This window comes from Podarcis liolepis (assembly GCF_965112155.1).
Source record: "Podarcis liolepis genome assembly, chromosome: 9".
In the NCBI taxonomy this organism is placed as follows: Eukaryota; Metazoa; Chordata; class Lepidosauria; order Squamata; family Lacertidae; genus Podarcis; species Podarcis liolepis.
The window spans coordinates 51,573,333-51,599,833 of NC_139564.1; the positions used below are offsets into that span (position 1 = coordinate 51,573,333).

General features: G+C 41.2%; 1 protein-coding gene and 1 long non-coding RNA gene across 7 annotated transcripts in view; one reads left to right on the forward strand and one right to left on the reverse strand.

Annotated features, from left to right (window-relative positions):
- TLR3 (toll like receptor 3) overlaps window positions 1–25,113 on the forward strand; it is a 115,560-nt gene extending 90,447 nt beyond the window's left edge. For 3 of the 5 annotated variants that reach the window (XM_083459843.1, XM_083459844.1, XM_083459845.1), the window contains 5 exons: window positions 13,280–13,436; window positions 16,828–17,272; window positions 18,461–18,652; window positions 19,729–21,545; window positions 23,379–25,113. In XM_083459843.1, coding sequence (XP_083315969.1) covers window positions 16,832–17,272; window positions 18,461–18,652; window positions 19,729–21,545; window positions 23,379–23,607 — 2,679 coding nt within the window. In that variant the 5' untranslated portion in view covers window positions 13,280–13,436; window positions 16,828–16,831 and the 3' untranslated portion in view covers window positions 23,608–25,113. Of the gene's footprint in view, window positions 1–12,506; window positions 12,617–13,279; window positions 13,437–16,792; window positions 17,273–18,460; window positions 18,653–19,728; window positions 21,546–23,378 lie in introns of those variants that run through there. The other 2 variants (XM_083459846.1, XM_083459842.1) reach the window with 2 other exon arrangements.
- Window positions 434–23,819, reverse strand: LOC310686409. Of its 2 annotated transcripts, XR_014515872.1 has the most exons (6): window positions 23,712–23,805; window positions 13,058–13,311; window positions 11,860–12,000; window positions 10,006–11,064; window positions 3,183–3,252; window positions 434–1,530 (listed from the first exon to the last, which is right to left on the reverse strand). It is a non-coding gene; the product is annotated as an uncharacterized lncRNA (long non-coding RNA). The 2 variants fall into 2 exon arrangements; XR_014515871.1 differs by lacking the exon at window positions 13,058–13,311 and having other exon boundaries at window positions 23,712–23,819.
- Window positions 25,114–26,501: the final 1,388 nt, after the last annotated feature.

A 26,501-nucleotide genomic window follows, 5' to 3' on the forward strand; every position in this document is an offset into this window, starting at 1 on the left:
CCAAATTCCATCCTTTTGACATGAATCTTAGCTCAATGGCTTAATTATGCAACCGTAGTTTTGTGTACCAGCCTGTAACAAAAGGAAGGAATTTTGATTGCATGGCTCAAGGGCAGGTCACAAGCCTTCCACTGTGAGTCTGAGCTTTCAGTTACTGCAAAGCAAGTGTACGAGGCCATACCATACAGAGCTAATTTTGATGAAAAAAGATGACCAGGTGAGATTTGTTTTCCAGTTTGAGGTATGTTATTCACAAGTGCTGGGTTTCATTTAACCAATAGATGTTGTAACTTTTAAACTCTGTCCTTCAGACTTTTACTTACAGTTTAATGGCAGCTCAGTGATTCTAAGCACCTTTATTTGGAAATTCTGTGGAATTTGACTTGACTTACTGTGACACATTGAAGAAAGAAAGAAAGAAAGAAAGAGAAAGAAAGTCATTTAGTTTTCAATTTACTAGCCTGCTGCTACCTCCTGAAGTATTTCCCTATGTTAGCACGTACCCTCAAGTATGCTGGAGTAACCTGGTTGTTGCTGTGGCTCCCAGGAGTGCAGCCAGACCAACTTGTAAAATTTGTTTACTTTGAAAGCAGGTGCATGGGGCCTGAAGACTGCCTCAATGGGAGAGCTGTGAAGCTGGTTGATATTGGCAGAGTTGCCCTTTGAGGTACTTGGGCCCCAAGCCATTTACAGCTTTGTAGGCTAGTATTAACACCTCAAATTGTACTTGGTAGCTCACCGGCAGCCAGTGCAAAACTTCCAAGACTGGTGATGGCATGCTCCCATCTCACCAATCCAGCAGCTGCATTCTGTGCTAGCTGCAACCTCTTGAGTTCCGTCAGTTCTCCAACCAACAGGAATGTTGTGTTTTAAGTCTCTTGTTTTTCCCCAAATTTAACTGTATTCAAACAGCTTTTCTTTTGCCTAATATTCTTGTTCATGCACTAATATTTATATAATGTCTAAAGGAGGAGGAGTAATCCTTAGGACCAGAGGCCAGATATGACCCACTGTCAATGACCAGGAGTTGGATCCTTCATGGTTGGGTGGTATAGAAGAGGACTCTGAACCTTAAAGGGAAGAACATGCAGGACCATCCATGTCCCAAGGAGGTGGCACTGTGATCCACTGACTGTGGACTACACTGTACAAGACCCTTGGATACCTAAGCTTCCCCTGCTCCATCGCAAGAGGTTACTAGAGAAGGTTGGGTCCCTTTAAGCCAAACGGCATCTTGCAGTACAGGTGGTGCTAATCAGGCTGTAACTGACTATCACTATGTAAGTGTTCGGTTTCAGCTTGTTCTTTGCTGGAGTAAATTTAGAGCTCTGTGTTTCGTAGCAGCAACACTGCCTTGCCCTGCCCTACATCCTGGCTGAATTTCGCCTTAGACTGCAGAGGACGACATCTTCTAGGCTTCTCTTTCTGGCCCTTGGAAGTCTTCCCAGGCCATCACTGGCCACACTGTAACTCAAATATATTTGCCTGGCTGATGAGTGTCCTTGGGCTCTGACGATGCTTCATGTGGGTCTGGATGGAGAATAGAGGGCTGTGTGTAGAAACTGGCCTAGTGTATACAAAAGTAAAATTTACATACATTGCTCCACCCATTTTTGCCTCTGGCCCCACCCACTACTTATGTGTGATCGTCATAAGGTTGTCCAGAAGGAAGTGTGACCCTCAGCTTGAAAAAGCTTCCTCAAACCTGATCTAAAGCATTTCCATCAGCATCAACATGTTTTGGTATCAATGTGCTACATTTAAGTCGGCACTAAATCACACTGTTCAAAGTTAGATTTAACTATTAGCAAGAACACAATCCGCACAGACTTGGTGGAGTGTCGGGCCTAATGAGCACAGCAGCTCATCCCTAGTAGGTCTTGCCCCATGGATCAGTTGCCGAGACTGGAACTGTCTAAGTTCCCTCCTCTTCAGGGTTGTTTCCAAGCAATCAGAGACTGTGCCTGTGTGAACCCAAGCTCTCCTCTGCTCTGTTCATGCCTCTTCTGGTTCCAGGAGACAAGGGGGGGGGGAGGGGAACTTGTCACAACAAGAGGGAGAGACACTTGTGACTCTGCACCAGCCTGACTCATCTCTCTCTCTCTCTTGGCCTCCCTTATCCCACTCTCCTGCTTCAGCTTCTGCCTCTAGTTCTGGACTTCTCTCTGACACAGACTCTCCCAGCTCACTAAGTCCTGTTACTTCTTGAGCTTCCAACACGTCCTCCCCCCCCCGTCTTCTTCTGACCACTCATCATTTTCACACCACCACCAACCCAGGCTCTGAGCCTTCTTCCCTTGGGGGCTCCCCAGTTGGTTCCTCCCACCATTCCTCTGCGTCCAACCAGTCCCTGACATCTAGAAGTTTTTGATAAGCACATAGGAGCTTGCTCACTGATACGTATTTCATTATGACATCACACAGCATGATACCATGCCAGCATTTCAACAGTATAATGGTGTAGTTTAGAATGATTAAAAGTGTCATTTTCCAGATCAGTCGAGTCTAATATTCTAAGACTGAACATGTTTCTAAGAGCACTTCAAAGTGTTTTCAAATCTACAGACAGTTTTCACAGTATCCGGTGTTCAGCTGTAGGCTGGGTCAGTTTGACTTGAGATGCCATGGATATATATTTTTTTCCTGGAAGTATTCCAGAACACTCTTAAAAATAATCTCTAGCTGGGGTATGGTGACACGCTGGCCAGGATCTGAGAGGTTAGCAGGGGGCATCTAGTCTAACCTCTGCCCAAAGGCAGGCTCACCCAATACAATAGCTGCCCAGCAGGGCAACCTATGCAATTGCAGTTCAGATTAAGGTTGTCACAAGCAGGAAACTGAACAACTATTAAATAGCTTAAGGTGATTTAAGCAGGAGATCCAAGCCACATCTTGCAGAGAAAGGCAAGAAGACACCAACTCCCCATCTCCCAATGTTACTAGACAATTTGCAGAGGGGGGGAGTTAGAGAAAGAATCATTTCCTGGTCCTATATAGAATTATCTTGGAAAGCTATTTATAAAAAGTCACAGTACAGTCAATCTCAGTCCTTTCGGAAAATCTTGATGCTCAGACATTCTTGATTGTCCCATCAGCTACTATACTGGTGGTCTTTACTTCTGACATTGAAATTTTCATTTTCATGTGACCCGAATGATAAAGTACAGCACTGTGTAACTTACTGGAATGATGCAAATGAAGAAGACTTCACTTCCTTTATTATCATTTTTCCCTGGTGCATAATTCATCAATCTGTTGAGGTACACACATTTATGGGTGTCAGAAAATGAAGTGGAAAAAGCAGGGCTGGTTCAAAGAAGCATATTCTGTGCATTTTCTCCAACCCCGAAAGTGTTGACAACTTAGAAGAAGAAAACTGGGGATGTCAGGAAAACTGTTTAGCCACGCAACTGAAAATTGCACACCCAGCGCTAGCTCAGCAAATCCACTCCAGTGTTGGTCTTGCTGACCTTGACCATACCATGGGGGTTATTGATTCACACAGAGACATTTCACTTCAGTATTTCTCTAGCAAGCAAGAGATGGCAAGGCTAATGTGCAAAAGGAGAATTCCTTTTCTGACAGAGGTGCCATTTCAGATTTCCAGGAGGGGCAAAGTGACCCATTCTCAGATAAACTCCAAGAGTGCAAGTCTATGTGCGTTTAAGCTGAATTTAATTGGGTTTACTTCTGAGTAGCAGGCCTGGCCCGTAATGATGCACTCATTTGGGAATTAGTCCCATTGGCTTTTAAGTGGGATTTACTTCGGAACAGGATTTGACTGTAGATTGCATAATAATAAACAAATAAATAACAATGCAGTGTGTTTATAAGCATGTGCTATGGCTACTCTTTAAACTTCCTAATACAGTTGTACCTTGGTTTTCAAACAGCTTAGTTCTTGGTTTGGCTCCCAAACGCTGCAAACCCGGAAGTGACTGTTCCGGTTTGCAAACTATTTTTGGAAGCCGAATGTCTTATGGGGCTTCCATGGCTTCTGATTGGCTGCAGGAGCTTCCTGCAGCCAGTCAGAAGCCGTGCTTTGGTTTCCAAACTTTTTGGAAGTCGAATGAACTTCCAGAACAGATTCTGTTTGACTTCCAAGGTACGACTGCAACTCTTGCATTATTGTAATCACAGGACATATATTTACTGCTTTTACAGGGGATAAATGCTTTTGTGTTCAACACCTAGAGCACACAACTCAATTTAATAGATTATTGTTATAAGCCTTATAACAACTATCATTAAGTAGAAACATAAGTGATATGGGATGGAGGGGGGCGTTGTCTGTCCCTTGCTTTCTGTGACTAATATTTGGGTTTGCTCATATGTTGTGAGGTGGGATAGCATTACCAGGGGTTACCATGGACACATGTAGAAAAATGTGGTACCAATGCTCAGTTTATAACCATGCTGGAGTGGATTAGCATGCATCTGTAGCAAGAAAAAACCTGCCGTTTTAGGCGCATGGTGCCATGCCCATTTACATTTGTTGTGTTTTTGTAGTAAACCAAAGTTCTTCATGGAATAGGAGCTGGGAAGATTCAGGTAGAAATTGTGTTTCTAACTCTAGTATGACAATGGCTGCAATCCTTCAGCCCCTAACTTGGAAGTAAGCCACATAGAGCCCATTGAGGCTTACCTCCGATGGACATGCATGTGATTGCACTGCAAGGCTGCAATCCTATAAAATGTTCTTGGGGGAAGGTGTACTGAGCATAGTGGAATTTAGCTTTGAATAAACACCCACAGGCTTCTTATAACATTTTATTTTAGAGTGAGGGCTGAGATTAGTTTCCTCCTGTTTTAATATTCTGGGCATTGACCTTGGCCTGTGCTCTTGGCAATCAGTTTGTTACAGTTTAATTTAGACAAGGGAAAATAGGATTGTATTAGCAGTAATGGGGAAGGGTAGGGAAGAATGACAACCATAAGAGTGTCAGCAAAAATGGGATGCATTGTGTTGTAAATGGAGGCTTTCGAGGCTTGAAGCTCTCAAATGAATTTGCTCCGACAGCTATTCCATTTGACAGCATGCACAGTGCAACCACACACACACACACACACACACAGAGAGAGAGAGAGAGAGAGAGAGAGAGAGAGAGAGGGGGGCAACATTTCACTTCACTGCTGTATTCATAGATAAGAATGATCTACTTATGCGTGCAGTTCTGATGGCATCTTAGATGAAATACAGTCTAGTGTTTTAAATGAACGTATAGGCAAGGATTGGGTCCCCCTATATGTCAAGACTGATACTTAACTTATTCAGAAGTGTGGCTCTTTCCATTGTTCTTAGTAATACACAAAATGATTCACCATTAGAAATTGTACTGTTTTATGGTTTTGGTGTGGTCTGTTGATAGCAGTTTATTGTGGGCTTTGTGCTGGTTTCAGCAACGTTTAAATTAACAGAAGTATTGTTGGTTTAGTTGGTTTTAATATACTGTTATATTTTGTATGTATCTTTTTGCAAAACACCTTGGGAAGGTTTTTGGTTTTTTTACTGCTAAATAAAACAAATTTATATACATAGATAAATATAAAACATTGAGACTTTATCAGAATTAGACAAAATACTCTCCCTCCATGCTCCTATTGGAAACATTTTAAGAGCTTGTGGGGTGTTATAATGGATTGGATGAGGTGATTTTTTTTTTTAATATAGCAGACAGATGAAGAATGGGAAGTTCTTTACTTTCTGACTCTTATTTTTCTGTCTTTCTCTTTAACCTCTTTTCTGTCCTTTATATTTCTTTCTTTCTCCCCTTCTTTACTCTCCCCCACCTTCGCTGTTTTTATTGTATCTATCGGAAAGTCGTGGTTTGGTTAAAAAATGGGAAAATATATCAAGTTTTGTATATATTTTTTCTAGAACCCTTAATAAAATTTATTTATTTTTTAAAAGGAAACATTTTAAGAGCTTAGATAGCTGCTACTCATTTGTATAGTACACTTGAAGTAGTTAGTGGCTGTATAACAGCTGTTGCTTTTTGTGATGCTCTTCATGTGGTTTGAATGTAGTAGTTCGTGTTATACAGTTGTGTTGATGTTCCTTGGATTTTTAAAATTATTGCATTTCCACCCCAACTTTCCTCCAGAGAGATCAAGGTGGCATACACTGTTCTCCCCTCTCTCCATTTTGCCTTTACAACAACCATGTAAGCTAGGTTAGGCTAAGAGGCAGTGACTGGCCCAAGGTTACCCAGTGAGCTTCATGGCTGAGCAGGGTCTGAAATTCTGGTCTCCAAGGTCCTAGGGAGAACACACGTCTAAACCATTACAGCACACTGGCTCTCAAGGATACCTTGAGTAGGAGTTAAGGAGTAAAGGAGTTAAGACTTTATTCTAAGGCCACTAACTTATTTTTACTCCTGAGTTCTGGCACCTTCTAGCTTTGGACCTGGCCACCTTTGCCTCCCAGTCTCTTTGCCCAGCCACCATGTTGTTTTCAAATTAACAACATACAATACAGCAGGGTTTTTAGAGCTAAAGTGCTGCAGTATAGGGGTGTGTGGGTGTGGGTGTGTAAAAGACACAGAGAGATTGAACATTTGGTCCCTTGTTGAGAGACTACTGTTTTTAAGCTCCTCGCTGTCCAAAATATTGTATCTCGTTTCTGAAAAGGGCACCGTGCAAAGGCTTATGCAAACTGACCACATCAGATTCTGGGGCAGAAAGGGTATTTTATCAGTTTCTCCCAGCCATTGGGACCACATTTGCTGGGGATGATGGTGGTTGTAGTCTAAAAGAAAGAAAGAAAGATTGCACCTGGTGGGGGAAGGTTGAGGGAAAGAAATCGCTCTCAAAAAACTTCATCTGTGGATTATATTTGTGTTGCTACAGTTCTTAAGTATTAGCCCTTCTTCTGGTGAAATTAATGCCAAACTTCCATTCAGTATGACTCTGAACATGAAATTTATTTGGCCTGAAGAAGAATTTACTGCTTGTAAAATCGTACCTTAGAAGTTGAACGAAATCTGTTCTGGAAGTCCATTCAACATCCAAAACATTTGGAAACCAAAGTGCGGCTTCTGATTGGCTGCAGAAAGCTCCTGCAGCAAATTGGAAGCCGCAGAAGCCGTGCTGGACGTTTGGCTTCCGAAAATTGTTCGAAAACCGGAACGCTCACTTCCAGGTTTCAATCATTCTGGAGCAAAGGCGTTCGAGATCCAAGGTACGACTGTATTCACAAAATCCTCAGGTTTGTTTGATGTGTGTGTGTGTGTGTGTGCGCGCTAGCATGCTTAAATTCTGTGCAAAGTTAAGGTTGCCATCTAGTGGTTCTAGATTAAAACAGTGGGCTGCAAATTCCTTTGTACCAAGAGCTCAAGGGACAACAATGAGATGAGATGAGATGAAATGAAATACAACGCAACAGAGGTGCTTACCTCTGCAGACCCAGAGTTAGTGGGTTCCAGACTGAATACAGATTGAGTTTGTTTTCCCTGTCAATACAGGCTTCTTTATTCCTGAGCTTCAACATTTGTTTGGAGCATAGATCATGCTCTCAAGGCTGCTTCTGTGCATGGGGCTTTTTATATCTGCTCCAGAGGATCTGCACAATTTAGCACCAAATAAACATGTTTCTATGCATTTTACCCTAAAATGGGCATTTTATATGCATTTTAATCTAAAACACACATTCTTGCACACATTTTTTGTTATTTTGAGACAAACACTGTATTGCAATACTTGGGAGAACTGTGAAATGTGTATGAGAAGTGCAAATCAGGTCACTTTGCTTAAAAATACAGGCAGAAATAAATCCTTGAGCATAGTAGTGCACAAGTAGAGTTCGGGCACTGTCAATGAGCCTTTAGGCCAATATAGATGTTTACATTCTCCTTTCAAGACTGATTGAAGCAGGAGCCTCTTTAAGCATGTTGTGAAAGTGCCACTAATTCTCCTGTTACCATTTCTATTTTTCCCTCTGTGAGGCAAAGGCTGGGCTGCATGGTCAGTGAGAAATTAGGTGCACATCTGAAGGCCCTGTGCTTATACTGAATTCCTAGAAATCTATTTGTGGTATGTCTTCTCACTGACTGCACAGAAGCTCATTAGAGTAGATACAATGGTTGTCAGTTTGATTCTATGCAATACCATCAACAACAGTACACCTTTGTTTTTTCCTAAGTTTTTCTTGGGGGTGTGTGTTGTTGGTAGCTATGCTGGTAGTCTGGCCTCCATTTTGCATTTACCACAATGCCCCTGACCTACTATTGTTAGCATCCATCTATCCCAAGATATAATGAAAAAGTGTATCTTCAGGGGTGAAGTCAAACTGTTGTAGAATTACAGCGTCTGCTGTGGCTGTAGAGACTGATACGGGAGAGACATGTTTTGTTACAGCCGAGGCAGAGGAAGGTGCCCAGTTGTGTGTTTCTTCTTTCTGCACATTTCTCCTCTGGTCACTGCTGTGGATACACAACTCAACTGTCTGCCTGCAGGGGTTTCCCATACGGAGAGGTTAATGTTGCCCTACTATCATTCCAGGGTATGGGGGGGGGGGCAGGTAGGAGGGAGGAAATAGTTCCTTCCACAAAAAGGGTGGCAGATATTTAGAGAATATCATTGTGCAGAACTGCCTTTTTTGAGGGAGGGGCAGAGACAAAACAAAACTGCTCAGGAAAAGCTCTCCTGAGAAATTTCAGTTAAGCTCTTAAGCAGACATAAACAAGTTTGTACTTGCACAGTAATTGATTGCCGTTATTTCCACCCATGTAAACATTATGTAGACACAGAGCACTGTTTGCAAACCACTAGATGGAGGTATTGCACAGGATTTCAGACATCATCCACAAGCAACTACATATGTATATTTACCTACATCCTATCTACCCCATTTTCTGCTACTCATTCCTGCAAATCTCTTTTCTGTTCTCTTTCTCTCGACCCCCATTTTCAGCAGATTTGAGAGACACCTTTTAATATTTGTTTTCTTTTGTACACTTTTCTTACCACAATCAAGAGAATGACACTGACACCACATTAGAATCAGACATATTGGCAAACAGGGCTTTTTTTTCCTCTAGAAGAAAAGGTATCAGAACTCACAGCCAACAGACTTTTGTACGAGTAGTACAGGGGATTTCTCATTTATGCAGGAGTTACTGTAAAGCCCATTGCTTTTATTGTAAAACTTAAGGCGATAGAAATAGTGGCTAATCCATTTATGCAATAGCACATCTTTCCTCCTCTGCCAAGATGGTTGTGAGAAAAGGTGGGCACTTGCTTGCATAGAAAACCTATCCCCCCCCCCCCCAAGTAGGGGAATGGGAATGAGAAAGAATTCTGGAGCTATCCTGTACAACTTTCTTTGCACATGCTTTTGGAGCGTTGCACTTGTGTTTGGAGCATTCATCGCAGTACTCAACTAAGTTCTTCTCAGAGAAAACCTTTTGAAATTAATGAACCTAAATCAATCATGTCTATTTACTTCAATGGGTCTGCTATGGGTAGGATAGCATACCACACACTTATGCCAGAGTACATGTGTGAGGTGAGGAAAAGCTGGTAAGGTGGAAGAGAAGAGGTAATTCTGGAGGTTTCTGTTGAAATGAGTGGGGTGTGTGTGTGTTGCTCAATGTTTCCGTTGTTCTCCTGTACTCTTTGCACAATATCCCATTTTCTTCGAAAGAGATGTTTTTTAGCAATATCATCACATTGGCACCACCATAGTAGTGAAGTAAGACTTGCATCCTAAGTGTGTATGTTCCTAAGTTTTCCATTTGCTTTGGAGGAGATGTTGTTAACCAATGTTATCACCAGCATCATTATAGCAGTACTAGGGTTAGGACTTGCAGCCTGTGTGTGTTGCTGGATGCTTTTGTTATCTCATTCATTATTATTCTGATCACAACACACTATGGGCGGCCTGTTGAAATTAATAGTTCTAACTCAGTCGTGGTTATTAAAAGCGGGTCTACTCTGAGCAAAATTCATTTGAATACCAAAGTGTGTGCAGACTTTTTTGGGGGAGGGGGGCATCTCATAGCTTACCATCATAGCACATAGTGTCACGGTCCGGTTCACGGGCGATCAAAGTCCCAGCTGGGGACGTCGGGACCGGGGAAAAGATGGCGGGGTGGGAGCAGGAGCACGAACAGGAGTCCAGAAGCCAGGAGTCAGGAAGCCAAGGGTCAGGAAGCAAGGACTCACGAAGTCAGGGGTCCAAGGATCAAGAAGCAAGGAGTTAGGAAGTCAGGGGTCCGAGGATCAAGAAGCAAGGAGTCAAGGAGCCAAATGCAGCAAGGCAGGGAACGTGTTGCTGTGGCAAAAAGCTGAAGGGAAATGTTGACCTTATATCCCTTCCTGGCTCTTGCCACCAGGTGCTGTGAGTTACCAATCGGCCTCACCTGTGCGGCCGTGCCTTGCCTCTTCAGAACAAACTTAGGAAGACTCCAGTCCTGCAAAGTCCTACTGGTCACAGGGCCTGGCTCCCACACACACTCCTGACACATAGTTTAGTAAGGTACTAAGTATTTGTAACAATGCAGTTCTTTAATTTTCACAGTATCTTTGCAAGATAGGGAGAAAACTAGTACACCTTAGCCATGCTCAGTGGCCCCATTGGCAATGCCCTCATGACCTCAACCAGGTCTAGCGGGCACTGCTGATCTCTTTTAATAATATCATTGCAACCTCAAGAAACATGGCCATGGAGGACCCTTCAGCAGTTGAAGACAACTTCTCAACATGAAAGGAAAAACTAGAGGGTTGTATAATTTGAGAGCCTTCCTCAAAGATATCTCATAGAATCATAGAGTTGGAAGGGACCCTGAGGATCATCTCTTCCAATCCCTTGCAATGCAGGGATATGCAGCCTTGAAATCTCAATTAGATGACAAGTGCCATATATGCAGAATAATTGCCCCTGCTTTCCCCCATCATGAGGTCACTTGCTAGGATAGCCACATTTTCCCCAAGCATGAGATGAATACACTCAGAAAAATGACAGTTAAATGTTGGAATTGATTATGTCGCACTTCATGTGGATCCCAGTTCATGAATACAAACTGCCCGTGTTCATCCAGCCTCAAATGGGAAGTGATCCTGATACTGCTTTAAAAAAAAGCCTACCGCAAACTGGTAAACTAGACAAAAGTGGGAAGTTCTTTATGAGTGTGTAGGAAAACATTCAGACATTATTATGCATACAAAAGATACTTCCTTATACACTTCTTTCATTTTTCTGCCTTGAGGGGCTAGGCAAGGAAACGAAAGAACTTATTCTACTACTACTACTACTATTATTATTATTATTATTATTATTATTATTATTATTATTATTAGCTTAAAATAACTACAGGCTTTACCTTCTATTTTATATTGAACATTCATATTTTGGAATGAATTATTATTAGTAGTAATAATAGTAGTATACCACCCTATGCCCACAGTTCTCAGGGTGGTTCACAAGATAAAATCACAATATAAAAACAGAAAAAAGTACATAATACATACATTATATACTCACCCCTGTTACAATTTTGGTCCCAATCAAACTAGCTGTAGTATGTTGTCTCTTAAGGAATAATCATGGCCTAATCATCTCTATCCATTACAGGTATGTGTGGTAGATTAATCAATTACAGCTTTAGTATCAGAGTAAAATCTCTCTTCCCCCTCCAATTAGCCGGCGAAATTGAGTCAGGCTGGCCAAGAGAATGGAGAGCTGTGATCTCCTGTATTTTCTCGTTTTTTGTAATAAACAAACAAAAAAACAAGCAACAAACAACCCCCACCTTGGGTGAAGTGATTCAGTTTAGGGCTACAGAACAGTGTGGGGTGAAGGCCACAGTTATGTGGCACACATTCTAATGGGGAATTCATGGTACAAATACAATTGCATACTGTGCCTCCTAGGTTTTCCTAAGCTGTTGTGGAATCAAGGTATCCTGTCAACAACTTGCTTTTCTTATTCCTATCAAGCCATCGTGTGGATTAATATGGATTCTGAGTCCATCCGACATACCTCACGTTGCTGCAACGGCCCTGCAAAGTCGCAGAAGAAGAAGAAGAAGAGTTTGGATTTGATATCCCGCTTTATCACTACCCAGAGTCTCAAAGCGGCTAACATTCTCCTTTCCCTTCCTCCCCCACAACAAACACTCTGTGAGGTGAGTGGGGCTGAGAGACTTCAAAGAAGTGTGACTGGCCCAAGGTCACCCAGCAGCTGGATGTGGAGGAGCGGAGACGCGAACCTGGTTCACCAGATTACAAGTCTACAGCTCTTAACCACTACATCACACTGGCTCTAGTCTCATTTAAACATGATCCTGTGAAATAATGAAGAATGGAACCGTGTGGTGCTGCACATGGTGATTCCTTATCAGTGGCGTAGGGTGGGTTGTCAGCACCCGGGGCAAGGCAAGTAATTTGCGCCCCCTAACCCGTGGATTTTAGCACTGATTTTAGCACTGAGTGCGAGCGCATCCCCCCCCCCCGATGTTGCGCCCGGTGCGGCCGGCCCCCCCTGCACCCCCCACGCTACACCACTGTTCCTTATTTAAACTGGACACTCCTACATATAGAATGTTAAGCCTGACATTGTATATTCTCAACTGCACGATGGATTCCTTGGTGGGCTTCTGCAGCACACACAGATGAGGCCATCAGGTTAAATGATAGCCCTGTTCATGTGGTACTTGCCAACTTCTAGGGGCCACCCCAATATAATATTTGAGGGACCCGGGGTCCCCTAAAATGGATAGGTATACTACAAAGGTTGTAATGCCTATGTTATAGAACCATAGACTTGTAGAGTTCGAAAGGACTCCAAGGGCCATCTAGTCCAAGCCCCTGCAATGCAAGGATCTCAGCTAAAGCATCCATGACAGATGGCCATCCAACCTGGCCTTTGACAACAGAGATACGTATCTTATTCCTGTGGTTGTAATTTGTTTCAAACTGTTTTTAATAATGAATTTTAAATTGCCAGAGCCCAGCGTGGAATCTTGTGGTGAAGGGCAGGTAAGAAATCTAAATAACAATAATAATCCTCAGCATGCTTTAAAAACATGCTCCATTTGTGTGTGCAAATGTGCTTTACCAAGAAAAGCAAATCTTCAAGGGTGAAATTTTTGTTGTGGGTCACTTAACATGTGCTATCTGAAAGTTCTAAGTGCAGAGGAGAACAAGGAAGTGAGCCAAACAGATGGGCTGTGCTTGAAGTTTGCAGAGCAGGAGGTGGAAAAACGAAAGTAGGAAGCTTGCTCCTTTCTTCCTGCTTTTCTTGCCACTCCAGTGCCCTGCCTTCTTTCCTTTGTTCCAGATGAGTCAGATTGTGCAGGCCTCTTTGAGTTCCTGGTATATTTAAGAGAAAGTTTTGGAGACAGTTAGCAAAGAGCTGCAGTGCCAGGAATGTGTTGATCAGCCTCTGAAGTTGCTTGAACAGAGTGGAGAACAATCAGGCTGCAAAGAAATATAAAGTAAGTATAATTATCATGGTACTTATTTTTTTGTGGGCCAGCTTTCAGAACAGAATTCCTTCATTCGTTCCAGCCTCCTGCAGGCCCTTCATTCATGGCTGAACTCAGTTTCAGCCTTGCAATTTTTAAAAAAGCATTGCATTCTAGTTGGAGCGCAAAAACAAACAAACAAAATAACCGGCATTCAAAGAGGGATGTTTAGAACGTTGTAGCAATTTTGGCAGACCTCAAAGCAAACTAAGCTGGAATAAAAATAGAAGAGGAAGCAATACAGTACACTTTTTCTCTGCAGTAACTCCACAGAAAAGAAACAAGTATTTGTTTTGAGAGTTTAGGAAGGTATGTTCTGTATAGTCTGGTGTTGCTCAAACTTTCTCCAGTTTGGGCAGCGGTGTGGATATACAGTTTGAGCCCACCCTTGCCAGAAATCAAGGTCTTTTGATTAAAAACAAGAAAAAGAGCTGTCTTTTGATTAAAATCAAGAAGAAGAGCCAGCCCCTCCCAGGTCCCAAGAAGTAGATCGTTAAAGAAGAAAAGAGTTTCCCCAAAGGTTAACATGAAAATCCTAGCCATACTGTAATCTGCAATATTTATATTAACCTGTTTCAAGGGTCTTGTTCCCATGATCTGTGGTAGTGAAATCTAGTGTAGTGCATAAGTCCCCTTAAAATCAGTGTTTGCTTCTGGGATGTTTACTGCTGAATAAAAACATGCAAAGGCTTCAGCTGAGGAGGTTCCAGATTTCAGGGTTCATAGCTGCAGCTCTGGTATAACCTGGAGAAGTTCAGTCCATATTTAAGCAATTGTTCAGGCTCTCTCCACTTGTTAGATCCTTAAGTATTTTGCAGGTGACAAGTAGTATACAGCAAAGACTCCATGGCCATCCTTCCTTCTGTTTTCAGTGTAACAAACTGCTGAAAGCACATTTCTGCCTGCTGGTGGAGTGTTGCCAGCTTACTAACCAATCCTTTGCTACTGTGCTTCTGTTGTGGCTTCCTGCAGCTCACAATTGTGGTTAAACGGTCCCAAGTGCTGGAGGTTTGAAAAACTGGCAGCCCAGCTTGTTAAGAGGAATTGTTCAGGGGGAATTGCACACTATTTTGAGGAAGACATTGGAAATTTAGGTTTGCACAACTAAAGTGCTATGTTTGGCCCAGTGCCACAAACCCACTTTTTTATTTAATGGACTTGTTGTTGTTGTTAGGGAAGTGATGGTGGAATTGCACTGAAAAGTGTGGGTTGAGTGAATGATTAGCAGGGAGACATGTTAACACCCCTCAAGCAAATCTGTATGAATGTGCATTGTTATATAACTGCTCCAAAAAGCAAATCAAGGTGAGGGTTTAGTACAGACTGGTCATAGTCTCGTCAATCAGGATGAATGCTGAATAAGCAAGGTGCTCTGGAGCAGCCTTTAGTTTGCAAAAGCCACTGGCTTCTGAAGCAGGGTTGCTAGTCCCAACAGTTTCCTTTTTATGGTCAGCTTACTAATATAGTGGAAGGGTAGTCCTGGGTTGTGGTTGTTTTTAAAGGCAAATTAGGGACTGTGATTTACCAAAGACAAGCACCAGAAAGCAGGAAGTGTGCCTTGCAGACAGATAAGGTACCAATGAAAAGTATTGGTAGGTCCCATCCTACCCTTCCAGTTTACATAGGATTTGTTTCATTAGCCCCCTACTTCATTTCTCAGATTTTTATACTAGGGTTTCCAAAATTGTGATCCACTTCACTCAGGTGGTTTGCATTATATCTGTGGATTTGTGGCTGAAGACAGGAGATAGCACACCCGCCATGTTAAACATCCATGTTGATTTTTAATTGTATTTTATTGCATATTTATTATTATTATTATTATTATTATTATTTATTATTATTATATTTATTATTATTATTATTACCCTGCCATGACAGCTACTCTACCCTTTTGTGGTCCTATATTCTCCACTTCCTGACCCCTCTCCCCCAGACTGGTCCATGATGTGAATGACAAAAGATTAGTGCAAAACCAGGACCTGTTGCTTCCTCCATTGTGTACAGAAGTGGCCCTGGGGACATGGTCCTGGCTTTCCAGGACGAAATGATGAGTGAACATGCTTGGTAGCTTGCAAGCCTGTTTTCCAGTAAGGTGCTGACGGTCTTTTAGAATGACATAAATTCAGATAAGCAGAACTCCATGATTATACCCAGTGCAAAGGAAGCCATTTTTGCTCCAAGTTATTAAAATACATTCTTTCCCCTCAAATAATTCTGGGCACTGTGGTTTACCTCTCACAGAGCTGGAATTCCCAGCAACCCTTAACAAACTACCATGCCCAGAATGCTTTGAGCAGGGAAATTGCTTTGAATGTGCTTCAAAGGTATAAAGGGTACGCAGAGAACAGCATGATAAGTCTCTTTTTTTAAGCATTTGGGGTATAAGAATATTGCATCAAGGTTAACACTAGGATCTTTTTTAATAAACAGAACTTTGAAACTTGTGGCCATGAAACAAGGAGAGGAACTTAAAAGCAGATGTCAAACTGTTAAAAGCACTTTTGTATAGAATTCCCCCCTCCTTCTTTCAGTATCAGGCACACATATTCAACACACTCACCCCCTGTAAGCCACACTGGCTATGCCAGTGCCAGTGCTTAAGCCTGCTAGTCAAAATACCCAGCAAGGCACCAGTGGGATCTGGTGTGTGTGAGAGAAAATCAAAGTCAGCAATTGTTTTGCTTAAATGTCCTAAGATACTTCCTTTCCTTTTGTTCAGCACTGCAGTTGAACCAAGGCTTTGTACACACAATCGTATCCCTACGAAAGGGGCCTGTCAAAAACATTGGCTGCTTTCTACCTAGCCAATCTTATTTAATTTGTGCTACCTGAGGGGCAAGAAGAGATACCAAAGAAGTAGGGGGGAAGGCCCTTCCTTTGCTTCTTCACAATTTCTCTCTGTTTTCCATACATGATTTCCTAAAAGCTAATCCTAAGTCACCACTTACGTTTCTGCTCTTTGGTGCACATCCAGCCCGTGTTTCCTACTGACCTCCTCTAGAAGGCAAACTGCTCAAGGGAGAGAACACATTTCCTTGGTATGGCCTGACCTTACTCAGCTTTCCTACCTGTCATCTCACCTGGAGGAAATGCTTGGAAAGAGACAGATTTGAGCATACCATGGAGATGGATAAGGGAGAGGAAACATTCCTTCCCTTTCATTTATATGTCCAGTATTCAACTTTCTCCATATGTGATCATTTAAGACACAAAGGATGGTAGGGTTAGGGTTGTCAGCTGTAGGTTAGATGATGTATCTCAGAAATATAAATTATTGAGCCTTACTTGCATTTCTTCAGCCTGTATTTTATCTTTTGAAAAGCAAACATTAATGTTAAATGTGCGTCTTCTTTTTCAGGAAAATGAGGAAGCCTTTTCTTTATTGGATATGCTTGTCTTTCACCCTCTTGACCATCTGGGTTCACTGTGAATCAGCTGGGAGTGTTTGCAAAATTACAGATAATACAGCAGATTGTAGTCATTTAAAGTTGACTCAGATTCCCTCTGATCTCCCAACCAACATAACAGTTTTGGATCTTTCCCATAATCAGCTAAAAACGCTTCCACCTGCAAACCTTACAAAGTATGGACAGCTTGTTTACTTAGATGTAGGATTCAACACCATCTCTAAACTGCACCAAGAACTGTGTTTGAATTTGCCTTTGTTAAAAGTTTTGAAGCTGGGACATAATCAGCTGCATAAATTTCCTGACGATGTTTTTATTCACTGTGGCAATCTGAAAGAACTTAATTTGGGATTCAATATACTGGAAATAAAAAATGAGCCTTTCATCAATCTGAAGGTAAGAAGCAAATTTCACCTGTGATTTTGAACATGAACTTGGATGATGGCCGAGTCAAATTCAGATCAGCAGGGAAGAGGGGTGGGTAAGACATGGCAGTAAGTAGTTGCCTTACACAAAATCCAGATCATGGATCAATCTGTCTGGCTAATAGTCAGTTATTTTTTACTGGCAGCACTTATCCAATTTATCAAATAGAGGTATTTTCCAGATGGGCCTGAGATCCTTTATTCAAAGATTCCAGGATTCAACCTAAAGATGAGTACACAATGAAATAAATGCTCTTATATATGCCTCCTCCTTGTCATTAGAGCCTATAAGGGACACTGGTGGTGCTGTGGTCTAAACCACTGAGTCTCTTGAGCTTGCTGATGAGAAGGTTGGCGGTTCAAATCCATGTGATGGGGTGAGCTCCCGTTGCTCTGTCCCAGATTCTGCCAACCTAGCAGTTTGAAAGCATACCATTTATTGTCCGGGTTCAAGGATGAGCCACTGGACCTTAAAACATCCAGATTGAAAGGTTTGGTGAGCTATGGTTTAAATTAAATCATAGAATCATATAGTTGGAAGGGACCCTGAGGATTATCTAGTCCAGCCCCTCGCAATGCAGGAATATGCAGCTATCCCTTACAGGATCGAACCTGCAACTTTGGCATATTATCAGCACCACACTCTAACCAACTGAGTTATCCAGCTGAAATCCTAGAATTAAATTCACTCAAAGTACATACAAACTTCTAGGACCTGTCTACCTAGCACATTTGAATTAGTTTCACCTTTCATGACTTCTCCTGAGGAATCTTGAACTTGTCATTTGTGAATACAAATGTGAATTCTTTGCACACACAGAGAAAAAGAGAAAATTAAGCACAATCCCCATGTATCCTGTGCAGAAAGAAAGTTTGAAAGCTATAGTATTGAAATACATTTAGTGGATAAAGATATCATCCATCCTTTCCCATGATAGAATTATTATATTTTATTTCATGACACCTAAGGATTACAAGCTTAAAAGGGTGATAGTGTTAACTGATAAAACTTGATGCAATCTAAAACAGCGTTTCAAACATGCTGTAGTCATCGTTTGACATGTTCTAACCAGACAGTGTAAAACTGAGTTTAAAAGCTATGCAGTCAGTTGTGAGATGAGGGAAAAGACATAACTTTCTCCTCCTTTGTCTTCCTCAGAAATTGAGTTTGCTCGATGTCTCTCACAATCATTTAAGTACTCCCAGACTAGGCTCCCAGCAACAGCTGGAGAGTCTTCAGGAACTTGTGATGTCTCAGAATAAAATTACTGAATTGAGGAAAGAAGACCTAGACTTTCTTAGAAACTCTTCGTTAAAAAAACTGGACTTGTCATCAAACCCCCCAATGCAGGTAAATGTCATACAACTGGGCTTGTTTTATTGATGTTAGTTGTACAGATGTTAGTTGTATTCAGTTAGGATAACCTTAGCAGGCTATAATACTGGTTTGTGTTATTTAAAAATGAATTTGATAAATGAGTAGTTGTTTAAATACCTTATAGGTAAAAATACTAATATACTCACTGTTTTCTTTATATGATTGGCAGCTTAAAGAATTTTGATTAGCATGTCCTGTTGCATAAGAGGGAACACAGCTTACATAGGGTTGAAACTAAATACAGTGGTACCTCGGGTTAAGTACTTAATTCGTTCTGGAGGTCTGTCCTTAACCTGAAACTGTTCTTAACCTGAAGCACCACTTTAGCTAATAGGGCCTCCTGTAGCCGCTGAAACACGATTTCTGTTCTCATCCTGAAGCAAAGTTCTTAACCCGAGGTACTATTTCTGGGTTAGCGGAGTCTGTAACCTGAAGCATATGTAACCTGAAGCGTATGTAACCCGAGGTACCACTGTATGAACAAGTTGAAGATAAGCAATGAATTAGAATTACTATGAATTTTTGGACAATGTCTGGAAAGAGCCCTGCCTCCCTGTTTTCTCTTTCATTTTCCTTGTGGCAATGGCAGCTGGACTGTTTTCATCCAGCCCACAGTGATCCAGCTGTTGCTACTGCAAGAACAAGAGAGAAGACTGGAAGGCAGTAAGCTCAGAGGCCCAACCACAGGCCACAATGGCTAGAGCATCTTTCCAGAAGAACATCTGTGGTTGTGGTCTTGTGCATGTGCCTGCCAACCTGCTTGTCTCTCTTCATCTGAGGGCTGGGTTCCTGCAGCCTGGATGTGATATGGGAAGAAAGAAAGGGGCCCCCAGGGTGGCATGGTGCCTGTAGACTGTGCACCCTTACAGAAAGGCCCAATGGGAACAATGCTACATTATGACAAATACTGTTTCCCTCCAACAAAATTGTGCCATTAATCAGTCACAATTTCACACACATCCCGAAACAGAATTAGCTGAATATTTCAGTCCAGGGCTAATTTCATGCAGCCACTGTTTTTGTAACCCCATTGTTTTGTATCTTTCTAGTTTCATCCAGGTTGTTTCCGTGCTATTGGTAATCTCTATGGTCTTCTCCTTAACAATGTTCCATTGGGACCTGATCGCACAAAGAATCTTAGTTCTGAATTATCAGGAACAAGAATTCAGAATCTTTCACTGAGCCATGTGCAGCTTTCACACATTTCCAACTCAACTTTCAGTGGAATGAAAGAAACAAACCTCACAATTTTAGACCTATCTAAAAATGATTTGTCTCGCATTGAAAATGGTTCTTTTGTCTATTTTGAAAATTTAAAGAGTTTGAATCTAATGAATAATAATATTGGATATATATTTTCTCATTCCCTCTATGGGTTGCACAATGTAAATTATCTGAATTTGGAAAACTCTAATGTAAAAAAAATTAATGATTTTGCTTTCCGGTGGTTAAAACATTTAGAGTGCCTTATTATGGATGGCAATAAACTTCTGGAAATTACCCCTAATACATTTAAAGGTTTAGAAAATTTGAAAAACTTGAGTTTAAGCGAGTGCAATCTGACTGTAATAACAGAGAAAACCTTTTCATCTCTTGCTAATTCTTCATTGCAGTTTCTCAACCTAACAAAATGTGGAATCACTTATATGAAGGCTGGTGCCTTTTCTTGGTTGGGACAATTAACATCTCTGGATTTAGGTTTAAATAATATTAAGCAGGACCTCACTGGCCATGAATTTCAAGGTCTCAGTAATATTGAGACTCTCTATCTTTCTTACAATAGTCATCTGAATTTGACAAGTGAATCATTCACTTTCACTCCAAGCCTTAGAAAGCTGAGACTCAGAAAGGTTGGTTGCAGTAATCTTGCCATCTCTCCCTCACCATTCCGTAAGTTAAGCAATTTGACTATCCTAGATCTTGGTAACAACAACATAGCTAATATGAGAGAGGAGATATTTGATGGACTCCACCAGCTTGAAATTCTGGATTTGCAGCATAATAATCTGGATCGACTGTGGAAGCGTGCCAACCCAGATGGCCCTGTTCTGTTCTTAAAAGGTCTTCGAAACCTGCGTCTACTTGATTTAGAATCCAATGGCTTTGATGAGATTCCAGGAAAGGCTTTCAGTGGCTTATCTCAATTAAGAAGCTTGAATTTCGGAAAAAATAACTTTAATTTGTTTCCAAAGTTTGTCTTCGATGAACTGGCATCTCTGAGCTCACTCTTCCTAGAGAAGAACCTTATCACGGCTGTTGATGAAAAAGTGTTTGGGCGAATTTTCACAAATCTGAAGGAAATAAATATGGAGGGCAATCCTTTCGACTGCACTTGTGACAGTATAGCTTGGTTTGTTAATTGGCTCAATGGAAGCATAACATATATCCAAGGATTAAATAATTATATCTGCAACACCCCTTCTAAATATCATGCTAACAGGATTACAGAGTTTGATACCTCACCATGTGATAGTGCACCCTTTAAATTGGTCTACATTGTGAGCACTTCTTTGGTACTGCTCCTCATCTTTGTAGTCCTACTCGTCCACTTTGAAGGGTGGAGAATCAAATTTCTCTGGAGTGTGACCGTAAACAGAGTCTTTGGCCACAGGGAATTAGACAGGCCACTGCTACAGTTTGATTATGATGCCTATATCATTCATGCAAAAAAAGACAGGAACTGGGTGTCCAAAAACTTTATTCCTCTTGAAGAAAACAGTCAACCAGAAATTAGGTTTTGCTTGGAAGAACGAGATTTTGAAGCTGGGATATCTGAATTCGAAGCAATCATCGACAGTATAAAAAGGAGCAGGAAAATTATATTTGTTGTAACTGAACATCTCTTAAAAGATCCATGGTGCAAAAGGTAAGCTAAAATTATTTTAATAACTGACATTCCATTTGTTTGTTGTTGTTTTTAGAGCATGTCTTCACTACCATCTTAAACTAGCTTCAAACCTTTAAATTGGTGTGATTCCCAGTCAAATAATCTTTGGGGCTGTCTCTTGGGGGGAAATGACGAATGCAGTGGCAGTTTCCTGCCAGTTTCTGGGACTTCTAGGTTCTGTCCCAGTCCCCAGGTGGAAAAGATGTTCTGTAAGGGCCCTCAGAGGCTGGGAAAGGAGAAGATAGTGGTAGAAGTCTTATAAGGTGATGCAAATCTTACAAGGTCTTTGAACTTTTGGAAATTTTATTAGGACACCCACAACGGCTTGATCCCCTTCTGGGCTGTACTTTTGCAAGCACACTTGTACAGGAAAAAATGAATTATAAAATTGGAAATAAATGGTTAAATTGTTGCAAACTCAAAACTGGAGGCACAATATAATGATAATGATTTGAACTTATGTATTTTCTTAGTGTCTCAAATGCCTTAAATCCATTCTTCCTTTTGTGAGCAGGAACAGGTGATAATATTGTGCACTGTACTAAGTCCCTTGGCAGGCAATCCATATGTTGCACTCAGATTGTCAGGCACTCAGATTGTCAGGACTCGAGAATCGGGAAACATCCCTGAGGATAATAACTACCGGTTTTTTTTGCTCTATAAGACTCACTTTTTTCCTCCTAAAAAGTAAGGGGAAATGTGTGTGCGTCTTATGGAGCGAATGCAGGCTGTGCAGCTATCTCAGAAGCCAGAACAGCAAGAGGGATTCCTTCTTTCACTGTGCAGTGATCCCTCTTGCTGTTCTGGCTTCTGAGATTCAGATTTTTTTTTCTTGTTTTCCTCCTCCAAAAACTAGGTGCGTCTTGTGGTCTGGTGCGTCTTATAGAGCGAAAAATACGGTATTTGCTCTTGCAACTAGGGTTTGAGAGGTCACAAGCTGGCGGGGGGTGGGAACACTCATATATTTAGGGAAAGTTGCAAACAGAGGTGGCAGTGTTCATGCATTTAGAGTAAGGGCAATGCTTCTGGCATTCAGTCCAAATTATTTGGTCTTGTCACATAACCAAAACGTATTAGCTACAGGGCATCCTAACATTTGCATGGTTGTTGCAAGATCCTTGACTGGCTGTGGCATGAAGAAGCTGTGACTTAAAACAAATGTAGCTTCAAAGCAATTGCAGGTTGTTCCCAAGCTGTCCTTGACTTCTCTTTCATAATTGCTTGCATGCGGTTCATGGCAGAATCTCAACACTTCTGGAAACAGTTTTCATGGAAAAAATGATCACTGCCTCTCAGCCTAACCTGTACTCACAGGGTTGCAATGGGGTAGAACCATGGGCACCATAAGTAGAGTGCAATTATAATCATATCCTCAGCTAAAACCAAGACCACCTGAATACCCTATTCCAGGGGTCAGCAAACATTTTCAGCAGGGAGCCAGTCCACTGCCCCTCAGACCTTGTGGGGGGCCGGACTATATTTTAGAGGGGGGGGGGAATGAATGAATTCCTATGCCCCACAAATAACCCAGAGATGCATTTTAAATAAAAGGGCACATTCTACTCATGTAAAACACGCTGATTCCAGGACCGTCCGCGGGCTGGATTTAGAAGCCGATTGGGTCAGATCTGGCCCCGGGGCCTTAGTTTGCCTACCCATGCCCTATTCTGTGAACATTGCTTGTTTTTGTTAGCATTTTACCATTGACTCAGAGTCACTACATCGTAAGAGAAAATGAGCAATTGCATACATTTGTAAGTGAAATATTGTCATGTCCCAAATTAGCTCTCATCCCCTTTGTCTTCTGTCCAGGTTCAAAGTGTATCATGCCATACAGCAAGCCATTGAACAAAGTCGGGATTCCATCATTCTAGTTTTTCGGCATGACATTCCTGATTACAAATTGAAAAACGCACTCTGCTTACGAAGAGCGATGTTCAAATCTCGCTGCATCTTGGAGTGGCCAGTACAGAAAGACCGTCATGGTGCATTTTACCAGCAGTTAAAATTGGCACTTAAAACTAGTAGCAGGGTACTATGACATTTTAAAAAGGATTACAGTAAATTATTTTGTATGCTTGAATTAGCAGTCAAAATGCTACCCAAAATATATAATATGAATGCAGGAAAAATATAAATTGTTACCTAATGAATGTAGAACTTTCCAAAGTGTTCTAAAGGATAGAGATCGTAGCCTCAACATGCCTTCTCATCACCCCATAGGAGGAGACAGGCACTTGAAGGGGAAATAATTTACCCAGCCAGATGAGAGCTCTGTTTAACGCCCTCTGCTGTGTCTTCTTCCCACAGGAGAAAAGTTGTTCTACAGCAGGCAGTCTTGATACCTCTTGCTGGAAGATACAGGGCTTGGAGGCAGAAAATGTAGATAAGGCTTGATGCCTAGGGTAGATAATGGTATGACAGTTAAATAATATATGGTGAATTGGCTGTGTCCCTTGTGATAGTTAATAGGCATATAAAGTTAACAGGTTTATAATAATGTATCTGTATTGTTGAAAAACTTTGTTTAAAAAAATGTTCTGTAGTTTTTCATTCTGAGTTTTCAGTGCTGATTCACCTCATTTCTTCTCCTTATCCCTTCCCCTCCCTATTTTACTCAGAACAGAGCTGAAATTAATGGATCCAACCTCATGTTCATTGGTTTCAGTGGGTCCACTCTGTATGAAACTTAGTTGTTTATTGTTTATTTTCTCTGGGAAACACGCATGAGTACCCCTGCCTACTCTACATTTTGATTCATGCTTCATCTAGCAAATCACCTGGAATAGACAAAAGGTGTGAGTGATCAGCTCACTCAACAGAGTAGAGATTTATGACTGTACAGGTTATCAAAGTGTCCGTGTGTGTGTAGGGCTAAGGGAATTCCTTCTCAATCTCTTTGGCTTTGGCACATACAAAATAGGGCAACCAAAAAGAAAGAGATAAGTTCAATTACTTTATCACTATGGTCCCTTAGTAAATCCAGTGTAAACAAATTTGGGGAAAACAGGCATTACCACACAGGGTCTCTTATTTTGTTACTAAAGAAACTCATTTTTGTATATTCATTTCAATATATTTTGTATATTTATTTCGGTATTAGAAGCCACAATTTTGGGAGCATCTATGGACTCTCATTAGGACAGCGTCAAGTCTATATATTTTCACTATATTTTTCTCCTTTCTGTTCAGATTCAGTGTTAAATATATGCTAATCAAGAAGACCTGTTTATGGCCTGATTAAGAAGATACATATTTCAAACCATACAGTAACTACATGCACATATATTAAAAATATATAATGTTTTATACTTACTTGAATAAACTCCCCCAGCTTTGGTACATAGTGACAGGTTGTAAATATTCTATTTGAATAAACTTGATTTTTAAAAATATGCAGTTTTGGTAATTAAATTGTTATGAAATTTAGGGGAAAGGGCAAATTTTAAAGAAACAATAATAGTTTTTGTATATATAAAAATTGTGTCTGAAGGGACGCTTTCAGAAGATCTAAAGTTGAAAATAAAGGATCCTGTTTACAGATGAACTGGTATGTGACGATTCCTTAATTACAGTAATTGGATTATCGCCATTGTGATGCGCTCATCTCATCTTTCTGATCCTCTTTTCACTTGAAGTGACAAGTTCTCTTGTCTAGTTTAAGCCATGAAAGCTGAGGAGGCTTCAAGGTGGTAATGCCAGGTTTCTTTCCAGGTAGATTATACTTTCTCCTATTTAAAGAGGAGCTCATAAAGATCTAAATTCCTCTGGTAGAATAAAACAAACAGCATGTACTCATGAGAATCATGTCACCAGTTTTAGGCACCCAAGTGAAGTACTTGAAGAGGCCTCTCTGATGCCACATAACAAAGCTGTTTTGGGAAACTTAGAGGAGCTTTATGAGCAATATGTGTTGAGATCCACTGAGCAGGGAGAATCTGCTGGGCACCCCAAGGCCTTGACCATGTCAAAAGTAACTGTTTCCAATATTTCCTATGGTTGGGGTGCATTTTTTTTTAAATTCCAGCTGGCCAGTAAGGTTGAACTTGCACATTGAGTATAAATTGCAATAAAACTGAAAACTGAAACTAACTTTGGATTGTACGAGTTGCGCTTAAAGGTGACATTCTTGATTATTATAAATAGAAACTGTTTCCCCCTAGTGGAAGTTTCTGAAATTGGTTACTTTATAAGAGCTGGGCTAGGGGAGTTTCCAGCTGCAAGATAAAAACTGTGTGACTCTGGGATTGACCTTGAATCTGTTAAGTGTTATGGCAAATGGAAAGGAAAGAACAGATGAAATGTTAACAGAAGAGGCCTTAGTGGCCGCATTATTGAAAATAAATGACTCGCTGGAACAGCTTCATAAGAAAACAGAAGTGATGAATGTGAAAGCAGATGCTGCAAATAATAAAATTGATTTAATTGTAGAAAGTTTAAATAATCTGGGACAAAAGGTGAACACCAACCCAGAAACCACCCAGAAATTGACACAGGAATCTACTTTAATATGGCAAACTGCGGATGAAGTCAGGGAGAAAACCTTTGCTAGTGAATGTAAAACAACATAATTGGAGTGTGACAGAGCCCCATACGTTCAAAAGCAACTTGACGAATATAAGCTGACATTTGCTATGATGGAGCTTAAAGAAAAACAGATGAATTTGAAGATCAGAACCCCACCAGAACTGGGAAAGGAAAGTTCGACAGAGCTTCAGGAGGAGACAGGATCAACATCGGCTGAGAAAGAGAGACTTTTGGGGGTCAGTAGGACCGCCAAAAATGTGAATTTACTTAAGGGCAACTGTGAAGGATGTTGGATTGAAGAGAAGGGGGATTGGGAAATATGGACAAATCTGAAGTTGTTATGGTTGGGCCGAGCTGTTGTGGTGGGGATGAGGGTTGCTGTGTTGCCGGGGATGTTGCTTTTGTGTC